Source organism: Pristis pectinata, chromosome 10, assembly GCF_009764475.1.
Source record: "Pristis pectinata isolate sPriPec2 chromosome 10, sPriPec2.1.pri, whole genome shotgun sequence".
Classification (NCBI taxonomy): Eukaryota; Metazoa; Chordata; class Chondrichthyes; order Rhinopristiformes; family Pristidae; genus Pristis; species Pristis pectinata.
Genome location: NC_067414.1, coordinates 48309925 through 48328877, shown reverse-complemented (window position 1 = coordinate 48328877; position 18953 = coordinate 48309925). Strand labels below are relative to the sequence as shown.

Here is an 18953-nt window from a genome sequence, read left to right as displayed (position 1 = left end):
AATCTGCTTTCATTATGCATTTACATTTACTCTTCTAAGTTAGTGCTATTTGTGTGTAAAGTAATATGGAAATGTGGTATTTGCTGGATCTGCATGCAGGATAGCATGACAAGGTGGATCCACCACGGGGCTGAGTGATGGAGTACCTGATTAAATATGGTCAGATATATCTAGCATGGATTAGTGAAGGGCAAGTTATGTCCACAAAATCTAGTTTTTTTTTGAAGTTATAGAATAGAGTAGATAAGGGAGTGCCTTTGGTTTTATTTATATGGAATTCCAGAAGGCACCTACCCAAGACCCCACACGTTTCAATGCAACCTATTGATTTGGCTAAGTGGTAAGAGCCAGAAATGAAATAATATCAAATTCTCAATATGCAACTAATGTGTCTCCTTAGGAGCCACAATGGGGCCTCAATTTTCACTATATCATAAATGAATTAGATGAAAGAACAGGAAGTCACAGGGGCACATTTGTCAAGGCATTAAAAGATGTCACAGTAAAAAAGGGAGCATAAACTAAGTGGGCAAAATTATAACAGATGGTGTTCAATATATGAGGTACTGGAAGACTGAGAGGTGGATAATGTTGTGCCTTTATTTAAGAAGGTTGCAGGGACAAGCCAGGGAACTACAGGCTGGTGGGCCTAACATCAGTTGTGGGTAAGTTACTGGAGGGGATTCTGAGGCAGTACCTGTATTTGGAAAGGCAAGGACCGAGTAGGGATAGTCAGTGTGGCTTTGTGTGTGGGAAATAATGTCTCACAAATATAATTGAATTTTTTGAAAGGTAACCAGGAAGATAGACGTTGTCTACGTGGACGTTAACAAGGCTGTTGACAAAGTCCCTCATGGTAAACTGGTTCAGAATGTGAGATCACATGGGATCCAGAGTGGGCTAGCGAACTGGATACAATATTGGCTTGGTCAAAGGAGGCAGAGGGCAGTAGTGGAGGGCTGTTTTGCAGATTGGAGGCCTGTGACCAGTGGTGTGCTGCAGGGATCAGTGCTGGGTCCCCTGTTGTTGGTTAATGATTTAGGTGGCATGATTAGTAAGTTTGCAGATGACACCAAAGCTGGTGGTGTGGTGGACAATGAAGGTGGTTGTCTAAGGTTACAACAGGATCTAGATCAACTGGGAAAGTGGGCAAAGGAATGGTAGATGGAATTTAACTCATTCAAGTTTGAAGTGAAGCATTTTGGAAAGTTAAACCAGACAGGACATACACAGTAAATGGTGGGGCCCTGTGGAGTGTTGTAAAACAGAGAGATCAAGGGGTACAAGTATATACAGTAGTTTCCTGAAAGTGGCGACACGGATAGAAAAAGTGATAAAGAAGACATATGGCATGTGTGTCTTCATCAGATGGGGCATTGAGTACAAGAGCTCAGATATTGTGTTATAGCTGTATTGGACACTGGTGAGATTGTACTTGGAATATTGTGGGCAGTTCTGGTTGCCATGCTATAGGAAGGACATGTTTATGCTAGAAAAGATGTAGAACAGATTCACAAGGATATTGCCATGACTAGAAGGCTTGAGTTATAAGGAGAGACTGGAGAGGCTGGGAGTGTTTTCCCTGGAGCAAAGTTGGCTGAGGGATGATGTTATAGAGGTTTATACAATCATGAGGGGCACAGATAAGGTGGATGGTCACAGTCTTTTTTCCAAGGTAGGGGAATCTAAAACTAGAGGGCATAGATTAAAGGTGAGAGGGGAAAGATTTAAAGTTTTTCTACACAGAGAGTGGTTGGAGTATGAAACGAGCTGCCCGAGGAAGTGACAGAGGTAGGTACAATTACAACTTTTAAAAGACATTTGGACAAGTCTGGAAAGAAAAGGTTTAGAGGGATGTAGACTAGCTTAAGAAGATACCTTGGTCGACATGGATGATCTGGGCTGAAGGACTTGTTTCTGTGCTATATAACTCTATGATTCTAATTGGATGCCATGATAAAACAAGTGATTATAACCAGTAACGTATGATAGCAAAATTGTCTTTACTTGCCCATGTTTTTTCTTATGTAACCACATCGCTGCAGCTCGTAAAATTTCTCTGAATGGTCAAGAGATCATTTGTACTGCAATCAGTACTCCGGAGGAGTTGTCAGCAAATATTTTCTCTGCCTAGCATCATATTCTTATCAATTTTAAAAAAGGCTGCGCAAGGATGCCCTTAACTACACACACTGTTCTCCTGTCGTGACCCATGTTTACATTTCTGTTGGAAGAAAAAGGTCTTAGTAAGCAAAGCAACTTTAAATAAAAGACTTGAAAGCAGTTCAACAGACCATCTGAACATCAATTTTAAAAACTAAAATTCTAGGTGCTGACTGAATTATTTTATAGTATAAAACTGAAGTTATGTAGCACTATTCTTTCCATATATTATGCTAAAATTCCATTTAGCTATAATAAGAACCTGATGTGTTTGGTGAAAGATAAAGATTATTAAGCCCAACAAATCAGTTATTTTTCTTAAATAAATCCAATTCACCCATCATCTCATCACGTGCCTTCATTGTCTTCCTCTAGAAACACGTCCTGTGGTCTCAAGCCCTGTGGTTTTCCTTGTTTTACAAACTCAGAGTGGAAAAAATCCAACAAATTTTCCATTGTTATTATTTACTGAATCAATTTTGTTAATTCCCTTGATAATGTAAAAGAATACATTATTCCCAGTGTTCAGCCATTATTCGATCAACTTGACTAATAATGGGTTATCTGGTCTTTATCACAACTATTGCAGGACTAAACTAGAAAAATACCTCTATGGAAGAGGACTAAAAAGGTGCTATATGCAACTGCTTTCCTACTTTGATTCATTAACTGAGACAAAGCAACCAAGCTATTGTAAGTGCATTACCCCAACGTTAAATTCAAAATCTCATCCTTGCACACAGTTCACTCTACCACTTTGATGCACCAATTACAACTATGATAATAATTTCAACCCCACTCCCCACATTACTAAACTCAGACCTGAACTCCCACTTGATTGAAGCGCAACTCCAATCCCCAGCAGCAGATTGTGAACTGTCCTCTAATGCCTCAATGCCCCAAGCTGATAGCCAAATTTAAAACCTTCTCTCCTTCCACCAATGTCTTCACTGCCACTATCTTGCAATCTACTCACTTTCCTCTCCCACCACGTGAGGAGGAAAGGCCTTGGTGAGTACTAAATGCACAAGGCCAGTTCGATTGGGTCTTGCCCATGATGAGCTGCAAGCCTTTTCCATTATAACGAGAGTGGGGGTGATGTGGTGGCTATGAATCCAAAACACTGTTGCAACATAGAGAAGGGATGAGGTACTTAAAGGTTCAAATAAAATCTGCTTGGTTAGAATTAAGAAACAATGGAGGAGTTATTATGCTTCAAGGTACAACAGACTACCAAAAGATGGGAAGGAGAGTGAGGAAGAAGTCTGCATGTAAATTCCAGACAAAAAGAGTATTTCTAATGGATATTCTTCTTATTCTGACCATAAGACATAGGAGCAGAATTAGACCATTCAGCCCATCGAATCTGCTCCACCATTCGATCATGGCTGATTTATTTTTCTCTCTCAACCCCATTCTCCTGCCTTCTCCCCGTAACCTTTGACACCCTAACTAATCAAGAACCTATCAACCTCTGCTTTAAATATACCCAATGACTTGGCCTCCACAGCCATCTGTGGCAATGTATTGCACAGAGTCACCACCCTCTGGCTAAATAAATTCCTCATTTCTGTTCCAATGGATGTCCTTTTATTCTGAGGCTGTGCCCTCTGGTCCTAGACTCTCCCACTACTGGAAACATCCGCTCCACGTCCACTCTATCCAGGCCTTATAATATTCGGTAGATTTTAATGAGATCCCCCCTCATCCTTGTTAACTCCAGCGAGTACAGGGCCAGAGCCATCAAATGATCCTCATACGATCCGTCTATCCCTGGGATCATTCTCGTAAACCTTCTCTGGATCCTCTCCAATGCCAGCGCCTCCTTCCTTAGATTTGGGGCCCAAAACTGCTCACAGTACTCTAAATGTGGTCTGACCAATGCCTTATAAAGCCTCAGCATTACATCCTTGCTTTTATATTCCTGTCCTCTCGAAATGAATGCTAACATTGCACTTGCTTTCCTTACTACCAACTCAACCTGCAAGTTAACCTTTAAGGAATCCTGCACTAGGTCTCCCAAGTCCCCTTGCACCTCTGATTTCTGAATTCTCTTGCCGTTTATAAAATAGCTTATGCCTTTATTGCTTTTACTGAAGTGCATGACCATACACTTCCCTGCGCTGTATTCCATCTGCCACTTCTTTGCCCATTGTCCCAACTTGTCCAAGACCTTCTGCAGACTCCTTGCTTCCTCAACACTACCTGCCCCTCCACCTACCTTTGTATCATCTGCAAATTTGGCCACAAAATCATCAATTCCATAATCCAGATCATTAGTGTACAACGTGAAAAATAGCAGACCCAACATCGACCCCTGAGGAAAGCCACTAGTCACCAGCAGCCAACCAGAAAAGGCCCCTTTTATTCTCACTCTTTGCCTTCTGCCAGTCAGCTAATCTTCTATCCATGCTAGTACCTTTCCTGTAATACCATGGGCTCCTATCTTGTTTAGCTGACATTGACAGAGAAAATAACATTTAATGTGCATGGGCATACAATAATCCTGTAGGACAGGACAGGCATGTGATGTATCTGTTTTGTTACAATGACATCAAATGCAAATCACCATCTGTAGAAAGAGCTTGAAGACTCAAATATGTTTTTAGTCAATGTGTCTGTCTTGCAAATAAACCACACCTCTTTTGATGTATATATTCCTTCATGCATTTATGAGGACGTTACAAAGATTAAAAAAAGGGGGAGAATTTTTAAAAGAATTTGATTAAGTACCACATAATAGCTGTTTTACCAGTGGTTGCTAAATTGAATGTAATTGGCTGGAAAAGAGGTAAAGGATTGTTTTTCCATACTAGAAGCATCCTTTGGTATCCTCCAGGGGCCAGTATTGGGACTACTGTTCTTTTGAATATATCAAATGATCCATGTCTAGGTATCCAAGTCACATTTTCAATTTTTGCAGGAGGTAGGCAACATAGGAATGCAGTACGCAATACAGAGGAGAGTAACAGATTTCAGCAGTATGTAAACTAGTGAACTAGGCAGACAGATGGATATGTGAAATTACAGCAGAAACACGTGAAATTATCTTTGCAAGAAGATTAAAAAGGTAATTCAAATTATATGATAAAATTGTAAAGGTAATGTAGAAAATGTGAATTCAGCTTGGATTTCACTAGGTTGACATAGCTTCAGCCTATCAGCAACAGCGAATAAAGGAGTTGAACTCAGACGTAACATGTGAGTGATTGCCCTTGACATATTGGCAGCAATTGATCATAGGCAACAACAGGAGCATTCCTTTCTTGAAGGAAGCTAGTTGTGCTTGTCGAAATTCCATATGCCTAGACCCAGGACATATCAGAGAAGTGGCCTAGTCACACCCATCTGCAATTGCCCCTTCAAATACCTTCCTTCCATCATAAGGTCATGCTCCTAGGTTATTACACCATGTGCAATTCCATTTGCAACTACTCAGTAAATGAACCAGCTTTTCCCTGTATAGTGCACAGTAGGGCAAACAAAACATTCAGGTGTGGGGAGATAAGTAGCAAGTAACAACTGCTAGGCTAGGAGCACTCAATAAGAGAGAATCCACACTAACCTTGAAATTCATAGAACATAGAACAGTACAGTGCAATACAGGCCCTTCGGCCCACAATTTTGTGCCAACCTTTAAACCTCGCCTATGACTATCTAACCCTTCCTCCCACATATCCCTCTATTTTAAATCCCTCCATACGCTTATCTAGTAATCTCTTGAATTTGAGCACTGTACCTGCCTCCACCACCGCCCCAGACAGCACATTCCATGCACCAACCACTCTCTGGGTAAAAAACCTTCCTCTGACATCTCCCTTGAACTTCCCACCCATTACTTTAAAGCCATGCCCTCTTGTATTGAGCATTGGTGCCCTGGGAAAGAGGCACTGGCTATCCACTCTATCTATTCCTCTTAATATTTTGTACACCTCTATCATGTCTCCTCTCATCCTCCTTCTCTCCAAAGAGTAAAGCCCTAGCTCTCTTAGTCTCTCCTCATAATGCATACTCTCTAAACCAGGCAGCATCCTGGTAAATCTCTCCTGCACCCTTTCCAATGCTTTCACATCCTTCCTATAATGAGGCGACCAGTACTGGACACAGTACTCCAAGTGTGGTCTAACCAGAATTTTGTGCAGCTGCATCATTACCTCATGGCTCTTAAACTCAATCCCTCGATTTATGAAAGCTAACATCCCATAAGCTTTCTTAACTACCCTATCCACCTGTGAGGCAACTTTCAGGGATCTGTGGATATGGACCCCCAGATCCCTCTGATCCTCCACACTACCCAGAATCCTGCCATTAACGTTGTACTCTGCCTTGGAATTTGTCCTTCCAAAGTATACCTCCTCACACTTCTCCGGATTGAACTCCATCTGCCACTTCTCAGCCCAGCTCTGCATCCTATCAATATCCCTCTGCAATCTTCGACAATCCTCTACACTATCCACAACACCACCAACCTTTTGTATCATCTGCAAACTTGCCAACCCACCCTTCTACCCCCTCATCCAAGTCATTAATAAAAATCACGAAAAGCGGAGGTCCCAGAACCGATCCTTGTGGGACACCACTAGTCACAGCCCTCCAATCTGAATGCACCCCCTCCACCACAACCCTCTGCTTTCTACAGGCAAATTCCATGGCATTACTATTGCTGAGTTCCCCATTGTTCACAACCTGGGATTTGGGCATGGGGGGGGGGGGGGGGGGGGGGGGGGGGGGGGGGAGAAGGAGGGTGGGTCAACATTGATGAGAAGCACAATTGGACCAGCTGCCTAAATAATGTGACTACAAGAACTGGTCATACGCTAGGTTTCCTGTAGTGAGTGAATGAGCTCATGGGTCCCTAAAAATATTCAACCATTTATGAGGTACAAGTCAGGAGAAAGAGGAAATACACTGTCTTACCTGGATTAGTGCAGCTCTACCAGCACTCAAGAAACTTGACAATATTTAGGACAAAGCACGTTGCTTGATTGATACTGTACACTGCCTAACATTCATTCTCTCCGCATTCAGCTCATCATGGCTCCAATACGTATTAGCTATAAAATTCACCACAGTTATTTACCTAGACTACTTTGACAGAACCTCCCAAACCCACAATCTCTGCACCAAGGAGATGGCCACCATCACTTGCACATTCCCCTCCAATTCACACAGCATCCTGACTTGAAAGTATATTCTTGTTCTTTCACCATTGCTGGGTCAAAATCTTGGAATTTCCAACTGAAGAATATTGCAAGAGTGCCTTCAGGTGAAGGATTACATTGATTAGGATGGGGAATAAATGCTGGTGTTGCCAGTGATGCCACATAAATAAGAAAAGCTGATGATGTCTGGCTTTACCTTTCACCATCTCCATTGATCAATCCATTTCTCTAAATTCTAGGTCTATTTGTTTGGCATTCAGTGGTGGATGAGCAGACATTTCATCCAACTAATTATTATTAAAACTAATGCCATTACTTTCATTCATCATCCAAACTCTGCTCCCTAATCATCAATTCCATCCATCTCCCTGGCAATCTGCAAGAAGCTGATAAGATTAATTGAGATCTTGGTATCACAACTGACCCAAAGCTGAGATGCAGACCATCACTGAGACTTCTTCAACCTCCATGACAATGTATGACTTTGCCACTCCCTCAGCAGTGACAATCTTACCTATGACTTTGTCACCTTTAGACCCAATATTCCATTGCAAAAATAGCCTTCCTCATTCTACTCCTTGCAAACTCAAGGTCATTTAACACTTTGCTGCCATTGATCCAATTCATATGCTCTGCTCCTCCATCATCTAGTTAAGCAATGCCTCAATATTAAAATTTTCATCCTCTTTTCCCCTCTTGTCCCCCTCCTTCCTTGTTTTTTTTCCTCTATCCCTTGAACCAAAAATATCGGCTTCCTTTCAATTATGGCCTCTTGTTTGTTGCTGAATTCAATCCTTAACCTGCCAAAGTATTAACGTACTTTGTCTAAACCAGTTTATTTCACAACTCTTACTTTCCTCCTTAAACACTGCTTTGAATAAACTTTGGTCATCTACCCTGAAATCTCCTTAAAAGGCTTGGCACCATTTTTGTTTAATAACATTCCTGTGAAATGCCTTGGGTCATTTTGCTACATTAAGCGATGTTGAGAAGTCTATGTTGCAAGAAGAGTTAAGAAGATAAGAAAAAAAGTATAATATATCCTTGTTTAATGATTATGAAGCAAAGTAAATCGCAGGACTTTTGGAAAAGGCTAGTGAAATAGGACTAATTTGGTAGCTCTTGTAAGTCAGCACAGGCACGATGATCCAACAGGTCTCTTTTACGTAGCGTAGCACAGCACAGGAACATGCCCTTTGGCCTATGATGTCCATACCAGCCATGAAGCTAATTTAAACTAACCCCATCTGCCTGCAGATGGTCAATATCCCTCCATTTCCTGCTTGTTCATGTGCCTGTCTAAATGCCTCTCTACTGATGTGTCAAACTATGAATAAGATAACTTTCTGCTCAGGATTCAGATTTCAGTTGTAAAGCTGAAACTATGGCCTGGATCATACTGGATTGAGTCCTCTGCTGTCTGTAGATCCCACATCTCTGCATTTAAGTGGGCCAGTTGCAGATGCTAATTGGGCAATGCTGCATTACACAGAAGATAGTAGAAAAGGGAATTCCACCGCAGAGCACGCCTGACTGGTTCTGACTGGCAGAAAGCTTGGGGAGAGGAAGTCTGCAGCTGCAAAACCTGCATAGCATTTTAAAACCTTTTAAATGAAGGCCATGGCACAACTTTATAAAACGCTGATCAGGCCACAGCTGGAGTACTATGTGCAGTATTGGTTGCCACAGTGTAGGAAGGATGTGATTGCACAGGAGATAGTGCAAAGGAGATTTACTAGGATGCTGGCTCTGAAGGAATGTTTCGAGAAACTGGATAGGTTGTGTTTGTTTTCCTAGGAGTGGAGGGGGCTGAGGGGACCCTGACAGAGGTCTACAAAATTATGAAGGGTATGGATAGGGAAAACTATTTAGAGAGCCTGGTCAACTTGTTCTTGCACTGCCACCCCTACCACCCACTAATCTGAGGTGCTGCCTCCACTTGCATCTTTTACCATTGTTTTGCTGAAATTAAAGCACAGGTTAAAGATTCTGAGGGAGTCTTGGTCTTTACAGATCAAATGCTCATTCATTTATTGAACCATTGGATAATGATTAAAGTAATTACGAATGACCAAATTGCAAAATTTAAAAAAGCCCTGCCTGTTTAGTCCTTTCTACGTAGTTAATGATTCAAATATTGCCAGAAAATGTATGCGAATGAATCTATTCGCTATGTTGCCAGCTAATTTGCACTATTTTTCATTTAGCTTTACAAAATATCACTGTATCCTCAACCATGTAAATTTCATGGTTACTGAACTTCCAGATTAATTACCCATTGAATTTGTGACAAAAAGCAAAATTCTGTAATTTTGTAATTAGGGTACATACTTTTATTGATGATGTGCTAATTCTTAATCATCGTCACTTAGCCTCTCTGCCCCAGAAATAAACAAATCTTATAATTTCAGCCGATGCATTATTAAGATTTAAAAAATACTGCATCTTACACGTTTATATTTTTCTTGCCTTTGTTGTTTCTCTCTCTTAATACAATCCATCTTTACTTCTTTTACCATAACTGATTTGACAATGAGTTCACCAATATTATAAGCCCTCCTACCCTTTCCTCCTCCTGCTTTTATCGCAAGTGATTTAAAACCTTTGATTAAGAAGAACTGTTTGTCCCACAGTTCACCAAATCACAAATAGCCAGTTATCTATGCTGTGTCACTTCAGCTGGCACACCAGCAACATGGGAAAAAAAGTTAGACTTATTGTGTATGAAGTTTGTGGACATGCACACAAATACTGGGCCTATGGTTTGCACAGGGAACCTGTCAGACATCCTTAATTATTTGGTTCACAAATATTAACTGATAGTGACCTTGCAATCTATTTTATTGATCTGCTCTCTGTGTGAGAGATTGGGAGATACTCTGTAAGTTCCACATTCATTCACTATATTTTGTATGTTGAAGACCTCTGGTTAGGAACAATGCAGACCTGCTTTTCATTAGTACAGTTGGAACCAGCTGCTTCAGGACAACCCAGTGTGGCTTCAAAAATTTCAAGGCCAATTTTTAAAAAATAATCATGGTACAATTGCGTTGTACTGTTGGCATAAAAAGTGGAATTTGACATGCAGTTATGCTGTACAGCTTTGCACTACAGTGGGCTTTTATTTGTTCTAATTATGTTGTTTCTTGTAAAAATTGTGTATAATATGTTTAATTTATGTTTTTTCTTGTGAATGTTGTGTATCTGGTGCTATGTGCCTGTCATGCTACTGCAAATAAGTTTTTCATTGCACCTGTGCATACATGCACTTGTGCTAATGACAATAAACTCGACTTTGACTTTTGCACAGATGATGAACTATAAATTAGATTTTCCAACAACTGCAAATACAGACACTTTAAGTTGCTAAAGAGAAAGATTTACTGCCACGATTAGGGAATAATTTAACTTTTGTGTGACTTAATTTCTTCCCTTGCATTTAACTGGCTGGGATCCATTTACTAGAATTTCTTTTATTGCCCTTCCACCATGCTCTTCTTTCACGACCTCTCAAAATCTGGCTCTAATAAAACCCTCTGACTGTTCCCCTCTTTGGCATGGCAGCTACTGATTTCTGATTATGCCTCTGAGGTATCCTGCAGCAATTATGTATAATACATAATTAGTACAAATTGATGTTGTGCCATAGCATGGGCACAAGATATTTCACCATTTTACATTAGGTGCAAAACTACCTAGAACACCATTTCAGCTACATAACCAGTACATTTATGCTGTATCTATTGTATTGCAAAATCAAAATGAACAAGCATCAGATATGCTGGACTGTTGTCATGTTTCTTAAAAAAAACTAACTGTGCTTTCATAATAAACTGATGATGGATCGCTGAACCAAAATGCTGACTACTTTTCTTTCCACAGATGCTGCTTGACCTGCTGTCTTTCCAGCATTTTTTATTTCAAATTTCCAGCATATGCAGTTTTTAAAAAATTTTTTCATTCACTGACTGTTCTTTCAGCTTGTTTCCTAGGATTAGAAAAATCTACAACTATTAAAAGCCAGTGAGCAAAATTTCTGTCCAAGTTAAAACCATCTGCACTATAACTTCAGAAGAGTACAAGTTAGACAGTACGAGTCATTGCTGGCTGATTACCACTGTGAAAAGAGTACTACTGTCAAGTTGGTAGGCATTTGAAGTCATTTATTATTGAATCTTAAATAAAATTTAAGAACACATGCCAAAGATTTTGAGATTATTTATGATCACATCAAAGAGCCCTGATAAATTTTCACGCTTGTGAAAAATTCAAAGTTCTGTTGCATAAGACATAGTAAAACACACTTAGTAGTTTACATCAGTGAATAACTTATCAGCTGGCACTTGGTTGTGAGATTTTGAGGTCATACATATTTTGTAATTAGAACTACATGGGCACTGCAGGATCATTGTCCTGAAATCTAAACTGTAAACATAGTCCTCTTCCAAGAGAAAATCAAACAGAGGCAGATAAATTGAGAAATCCATCCATCCATATCCTATTGTTTCAGGAAAAGACAAAATCTTGAAGCATGTTTCCCCGCTTCATGCATGATCATGTTTTATGTTAGATAACAAATAAAATGTACCCAATAATCTCTAACTTGGACTATTCATTAACTTTTTTTCAATAATAATTCACTCTTATCAAGTTCCAGACTTTCGTTTGGTGGTAGATTAAGTTTATTCAACAACTGGATGTTAATGAAATGAACTTTAAATATACACAGATTTGAATATAGTTTCATACCCAACAGCAAATTAAATTTAATACACCAAGCATAGATGGCTTGGAAATGGAAGCCACATCCAAGACTTAGACATTTGCATGGATGTGACAAGCAAATCAGTCACCAGATTATGATAAAAGCAAACAAATTGATAATTTGGTGGTATAAAGTAAAAAGGGCATACACGCACAATTACTATTCACTTAAACGCTAAAATAATCAAGTTATCTAATTGTAATTCACTACCGATACCATAATTCTGTGTTCTAATTACGTTATTTAAATGAAGATTTGTTTGCGAATTCTGCACACATCAATGTGAGTTACATAGAATTTCCAGCGGAGAAACCAACAATTTGATACAACTGATTTGAGCGAATTTTATGCTCCACATGAGCAACATATTGTCCTTCATCAAATCCTAGTGATATATCCTTCTATTTCTTTATTTCTAATATAAACTTCCCCTATTACAACAATGTCATTTGCCTATACCACTCCTTGCTTTTGTGAGCTGCATATTCTTAGAAACTTGGGAGTAAGTAAATGTTGCTCGAATTTCTTTTTAAGATAATCTTGAATAAATTCTATCTAGGCAATCCATGTTTGGAAGCATAAAGTTGGAAACATCCTCTCCATATTTGTCATATCAAACTAGTTCACCTTTTTATAGACTGTATCAGGTCACCTCAAACTTATTTTTCCCAGTATGTTCAATCGTTCCTCATAGGAAAACCTATCAGATCTGTATTGAAGGGCAAAGGATTTTACTTTCCTTTTTGGCAGTTATTTTTAACGTTAATTTTACTCTAATATTAGGCAGTGATTACTCACTTAAGAATAAAACACTGAGGAACCAATCCCATAAAACCTAAAGAGAGCCTCATTCAGACAAACATAAGAAATGTCAGTTAACAGCCAGTGAGACAGATTGCCACTGGCAACATACCCTGGTCATTATGTTATCTTACATTATGTACTTCACACGTCACTTTCACAATTAATATAGTGAAGAATTAAAAAATGAGGCATTTGTCTTGGCAATAACAAGATACCAATGAAGAACATTACTTCAGTAATTATATTTAAAGGATAAACACAAAACATAAATACAAATATTTCATAAAATTTTGAAAATTGCAGTATCTATCAATTTGGCACAGTTTTGAGACAGGTTTAACAGATATCTTTCAGCAACTAAAATTCAAATTAATACGTATAATTGTTTTGTAGAAATTTAAATGTTATAGTAAAAAGTGCAATAACTTCCAGTTCCACAGATCAAGTGACATTTGCACCATTTGATCTGCAACAAGTCTTAGCAGTTAACATATTAAAGGAATCTGAAAACCTTTTACTGGCATAAGACTAATAAGAGGATAATAAGAATCAGGGTGGGACAAAGTGCAAGGCTTAATGAGCACTTTGTGTTAGTGTTTCCTGTCTCTTAGGTGTTCACTCAGGAATGAGGATGACTTGCTATCACTCAAATCTGTGGGTTACATTTTGACTGATGAGACCATTATGGGAAACAGAGGTTTTGCCATAAGGTGGACAGAAGGGGTTTGGTGGGATGGGTAGTTTGGGAGATGGTGTGTTCCGTCTGCCTTCTGTGTGCTTCTGATACATGGACTTGAGATTTTCAGTGCCATCGCCAAAGCTGCTTCACCACTTTATATAGTCATGGGCCAGGTATTCCCATGAGGATTCTCATGACATTCCCAATGGGGATGCTGTATCTTTTAAAATAAATGTCGAGAACATCCTCGAATCCTTTCCCCTGTCTACCTGATAATCTCTTTGGTGACAGAACTTAGATTTGAGTGTCTGCTTTGGAAGTCTGATGGAAGACATGTGAACAAATGATATGCCCTGTCCAATGACTGAGTGCAATTAGGCCTCAGTGCTGGGGATCTTGGCCTGGAAGATGCTGCTGTTTGTTCATTTATCCAAACCAATGGGTCCACAACAAATCCAGTCTCAGTGAAGACAGGTTTCAAGCAAGGCTGTGTCATTGCCCTGGCACCTCTTTTCTTTTTCACCATTATGTTCTACTTCACCTCCACTTTCTTAAAGAAGTGGAATGAATCTACCGAACAAATGGGAAAGCATTCAACTTTTATCATCCAATCTCAAACACAGCTTACCCAACCTCATTAATGCCTACCTTGAGCTGCATTTTCTAGATTGTGCTTGCATATCTGCACATTTGTAGGCACACAGAGACCTTGGAAAATGTGGACCACTTCCCATATTTTGCGAGCCACCTCTTAGTGAAAGCAGGCATCGAGGATTTAATTCACCATTACCTTAATTCAATTCACCATTACCTTAAGTGCAGCAGCACAGCTTTTAGTTGGCAAAGGAAATGGATGCTCTAAGATCATGACCTCAGACCCACACAAAACTCTATGTTTACCAGGCAGCAATGATCCCTGCCCACTTATGTACTTCCCAGGGTCAGAAACATACAGCAGACACCTCAATAAACTGGCAAGATACCACCAATACTACGAAACCATTGGCAGACTAAGCAAACCAATAACTGTTTATCCTAAGAGGCCCTTGACAATATATCAGCTTAAGGGGAGATGGTAGAGCAATGGATGGGGTGAAAATTGATAGGTAGGATCTATTGGAAAAGCTGGCTTTGCTTAACTGTTTAAGTTCCATAGTCTGAACGGTTTGTCTGTCTGCTTGTCAAGGGAAGTGAGAATGCAGATAGCAGAAAATGTTGGTATAATAATCCAATTTTCTCTAAATAGGGTCGAAAAAAATGACAAGCACAAAGGGGTTCAAGTTAATTGTGAGGTAATTCAGCAAGGAATGGTACTAGATCACATTTGACCAAATATTTTTTGGATTAAAGGAATGTAGAAGATGGAGTCTACACGTATTTTATAAACTTACTTAACAATTTGCCACATAAAAAGGCTGATTAATAAAATTGAGGCTGATTGAAGGTCAGTATCAGATTTGATAAAAAATTTGGATAGAGACTTTGGAAAAATAAACTTGCAAGGCCATAACAACAGTAGGGGAAATGGGACTGATTGCATTGCTCAACAAAGACCTGGCATGGATTTGATGGATCAAGTGACCTTCTTTTGTGCTGCAATGATTCTGTGAGATAAACATTCTTTTGATAGGTTTGAAATCAATTAATTACAATCAGATAGTCATTTATCTTCAATGATCCATAGCAAATCACATTTGTTTAATGTAGGCTGATGTTTTCTAACCTTTATTTTTAAGACTATTAGTTTGGAAATCAAACCAATCATGAATTAAAATGAAAAACAAAAAGATGAGGAATGTGAAAAAGGACACCATCTATAGAAATCAAATGTAAACTCCAGTAATTATGAATAAGCTGACTGACTTACTTTCCCAGGTATAAATTTACATCACCCACTCACAGACTAGAATCTAGTTTCCAGGATCTTAATACGTCATAACTAGACACTTGTTATGATAACATGACTGACCAGGACAGAAACGTACAATACACTGAGAACGATTACCTAGTTCCATTATTGACTTTGAAACTCACATAATTGTTTGATTAGAATTAAAGAAATGTGTAGCATAGAATTTGCCCGTGTGAATGCAGGTGCTGGAACTAACTTGAATCCTATGTCTTCTGCTGTTTTCGTCCATCTTTAATATATGCATATTTTTAAAGTAAATTTCTTAATTATATAATTCACCCCAAAGTCACAATTAATTTGATCTCAATAAAATTCTGTCTTATAGTAATCATTTTGCCTGAAAAAAATTGGTTGCCTTTATATTTCTGGTATTAATCCTAACAGCATAATCCAAGTTCGTATTTATTTATGCAAAGGCATAAAGACATCAATTTTAAAAAGACATATACTTTTAAATTAGTGCAATGTGTAATTCTACTGTTCATTGTCAGAAATATAGCAGAGAATACCACAATTATACTGCCATTTTTTAAACCAAACACACTACGCCTTGTTGACTGACCTCAGTAATCAAGTGTTAGTTTTGAACAAACTTCCCTCAATTCAAATTAATCTGATAAATAGAAAACAACTTGCTAGTTTCATTGGTTACAATGGCACCAAGATGATTTTGCAACACTCCCAAATGTACGTAAACAAAATAGGAAGCAGGAAAAGAAAATGCAGGCAATACTCTCTTAATACTTTAGAACTTTCTGTTTTTACTTCAAATGTTTGGTCTCTGCAGTATTTTGCCTTTGGAAATAACACAAGTATAATTTTATTTTATACTATTTAAAGTAATTAATTGGTGTGGGGTTGACAGGGGTGTGTAGGAAAGCTTTTGACATCAGGAGGATACAATTGATCTGGTTAGCTGGGTAAAAAGGTGACAAATTACATTTAATCCTGATATATGTGATGTAATGGACCGAGGCCATGGGAGATAATCAGATATGTTCGGGAAGAGAGGGTTCTTGGAGTATATAGCCATTAATCTTTACAGGTAGATAAGGCAGTGAAAAAAGCAAATGACAGGCTTTCTTCCATTAGCCAAGGCATAAAGTAGGCCACACTTTGGTACAGTGTACTGTTCTGGTCACCATGTTACAGGAAAAATATGGCTGTGCTGGAGAAGGTGCAGGGGAGATTTGAGGAGCAATTAAAAAGGTGCAGATGTTGGAAATCTAAAATAAAAAATAGAAAATGCTGTAAACACTCGGCAAGTCAGGCAGCAGCCATGGAGAGAGAATCTGAGTTAATGTTTCAGGTTGATGACATTTCATCAGGACCATTTGATAGCCAGGGCAGGGTGGGATTGCTTTCTTTACAACAAAAGAGGCTGGGATGAAACTTAATTGAGGGACATTTTGAGAAGAGAAGGTCAGGTCTCAAAAGCCAAGGGGCATAGATCTTTTGTTGTTTTGTGCTAGTTGCTGTACTTATTGTTGTATTATTACCATGTATACTGTTTACTCTGATCTTCACGCGAACAAGGAATTTCATTGCATTCTGGTGTATATGATTATAAACTAATCCGAATCTGAATTTTAAATTACTGGTAGGATAAGCGGTGATGAAGACGTTTTTCCATTCAAAGTGGCAGCATCTGGAACTCACTGACAGGGTGGTCGAGGCGGAAGGACCTGACACATATATAAAGAATGCCTGGATTTGAGCTGCTGGACTACCAACCAGATGTTGGGAGGTGGGATTAGGTTGGATCGAATGACCCCGTGTGCCATAACTTTCCTTGATAGTACTCAGGGAAATTTACATCACGATACAAATTAAAGGTACACCCAAAAGCCAATAAGGATGGATTTTTAATCCTGTTAATAACAAGCAAGTTGGTTGGAGAAGAGATAGCCATGACACAAGGTCCCCTGCACGGGTTTTGAGAACTAACTGCAAAATCTCATTTAGTAGCCAGGATTTCAGTATCAGATTCCGTGGGGTTATCTGCTCTAAAGCGAACACCTGTAGTTCCTATTTCCATAACGGATGAGGATTACCTGATTGCTGAGATATCTCTTCAAGCACTCCTCGCACACAGCCTTCTTGCAACAAGGAAGTGGTCGGATGGGTTTCTCATCCAGACAAACTCGACAGGTCAAAATAACCAAGTGTTTATACTCTCCAACGTAAAGGTTTCCCAGTGAATTAATGTCGATCTGCCGCGAGATGTTAAAGGGTTCCGTAATGGAAGGTCCTACTGGTGTCGGGGAATGTGTGCTGTCCCGATCCGTCCGGCGACTGAGGGCAGTCGGTGTGGATCGGCCCGAGTCAGAAGGGTAATTGGTCTGTTCACCTTCGCCTTCCAGCGCCGAGTGCTGGTTGTTCTCATTCTCCACGCAATAGACAGTGCAGTAGACGTGCTGCGAAAGCTCCGACCCCGGCTGCAGGTGTGCCTGCTGGGCGGCTGGCGGGGGACAGTCCTCATTGTTCTGCTGGCCCCCGGGCGGCGGGCAGGACCCGGACCCGAGCCCGGGCGCCAGCCGTGTGGAACGCTCATGGTGGTGTGGCTCAGCGGACGGCGGGCGAGACTCGAGCCCGGGCGCGAGCCCGGTGGAACGCTCCTCATTGTTGCGCTGGTCAGCGGGCGGAGGGCAGCGCCCGGGCGCGAGCCCGGTGGAACGCTCCTCATTGTTGCGCTGGTCAGCGGGCGGAGGGCAGCGCCCGAGTGCGGGCGCGAGCCGGGCGGAACGCTCCTCATTAGGCGGCTGGCCGGCTGCAACAACATCAGGGCTTTCCATTGCATGGGGTGGGCGCTCCATGGCCGGGCCGATTTCGCTGGACGTAAGCATGTCTCCCCCATCTCTTACACTTTCATCTTCCATTCCTGACTCCAATCCCATAGGCACAGCTCGAAACAAGCTTAGTCCTGCATCTGCTTCCGGGTCCCACTCCCCCTTTCTTCACAATCGCCACTGAAAACATTCACTCGTTCACTTTTTTTTAAGGAGGAAGGATTGGAAATCAAGCCTTTTAAATGCAAGATTTCAGGAACGTCGTCTTTCCTCTTCCCTTAGTATTCTTTCTCGGGACACACTCCAATTTCACTCCGATTTACAAAAGACAGATTCGGCACGGTTTCATAAACCCGGAGCTCCCCTGAAATTACCGTGCAGACTATTTCCTAGATTCATACTTTCACAACAAAGTCGGGTCGATTCAGCTGTTCAGCGCTTACTGTAATTACCATGATAAATGGGTACTTTTATGTACCGTAAATATCAGTAGGATTGGGTCATGAAAATATCGCCCGAAGACATACGTAGTATTTGAGGAATAAAGTAAACACCGAACGAACATATAGTTTTAAACATACACCAATGGTTGTTGGACCAATCAAAAAGTTTTATAGATAGGACTGGGTAACATAAGTATTTTGCAAGTAAATGGGAGAAAGTTTCTCCCAACAAACAA

General features: G+C 40.1%; 1 protein-coding gene across 2 annotated transcripts in view; it reads right to left on the bottom strand.

The window, feature by feature from the left end:
- Positions 1-18668, bottom strand: part of rnf217 (ring finger protein 217) — a 108407-nt gene extending 89739 nt beyond the window's left edge. For both annotated transcript variants that reach the window (XM_052024671.1, XM_052024672.1), the window contains exon 1: positions 17540-18668. In XM_052024671.1, the coding sequence (XP_051880631.1) occupies positions 17540-18382 (843 nt within the window). In that variant the 5' untranslated portion in view covers positions 18383-18668. The remainder of the gene's footprint in view (positions 1-17539) is intronic.
- Positions 18669-18953: the final 285 nt, after the last annotated feature.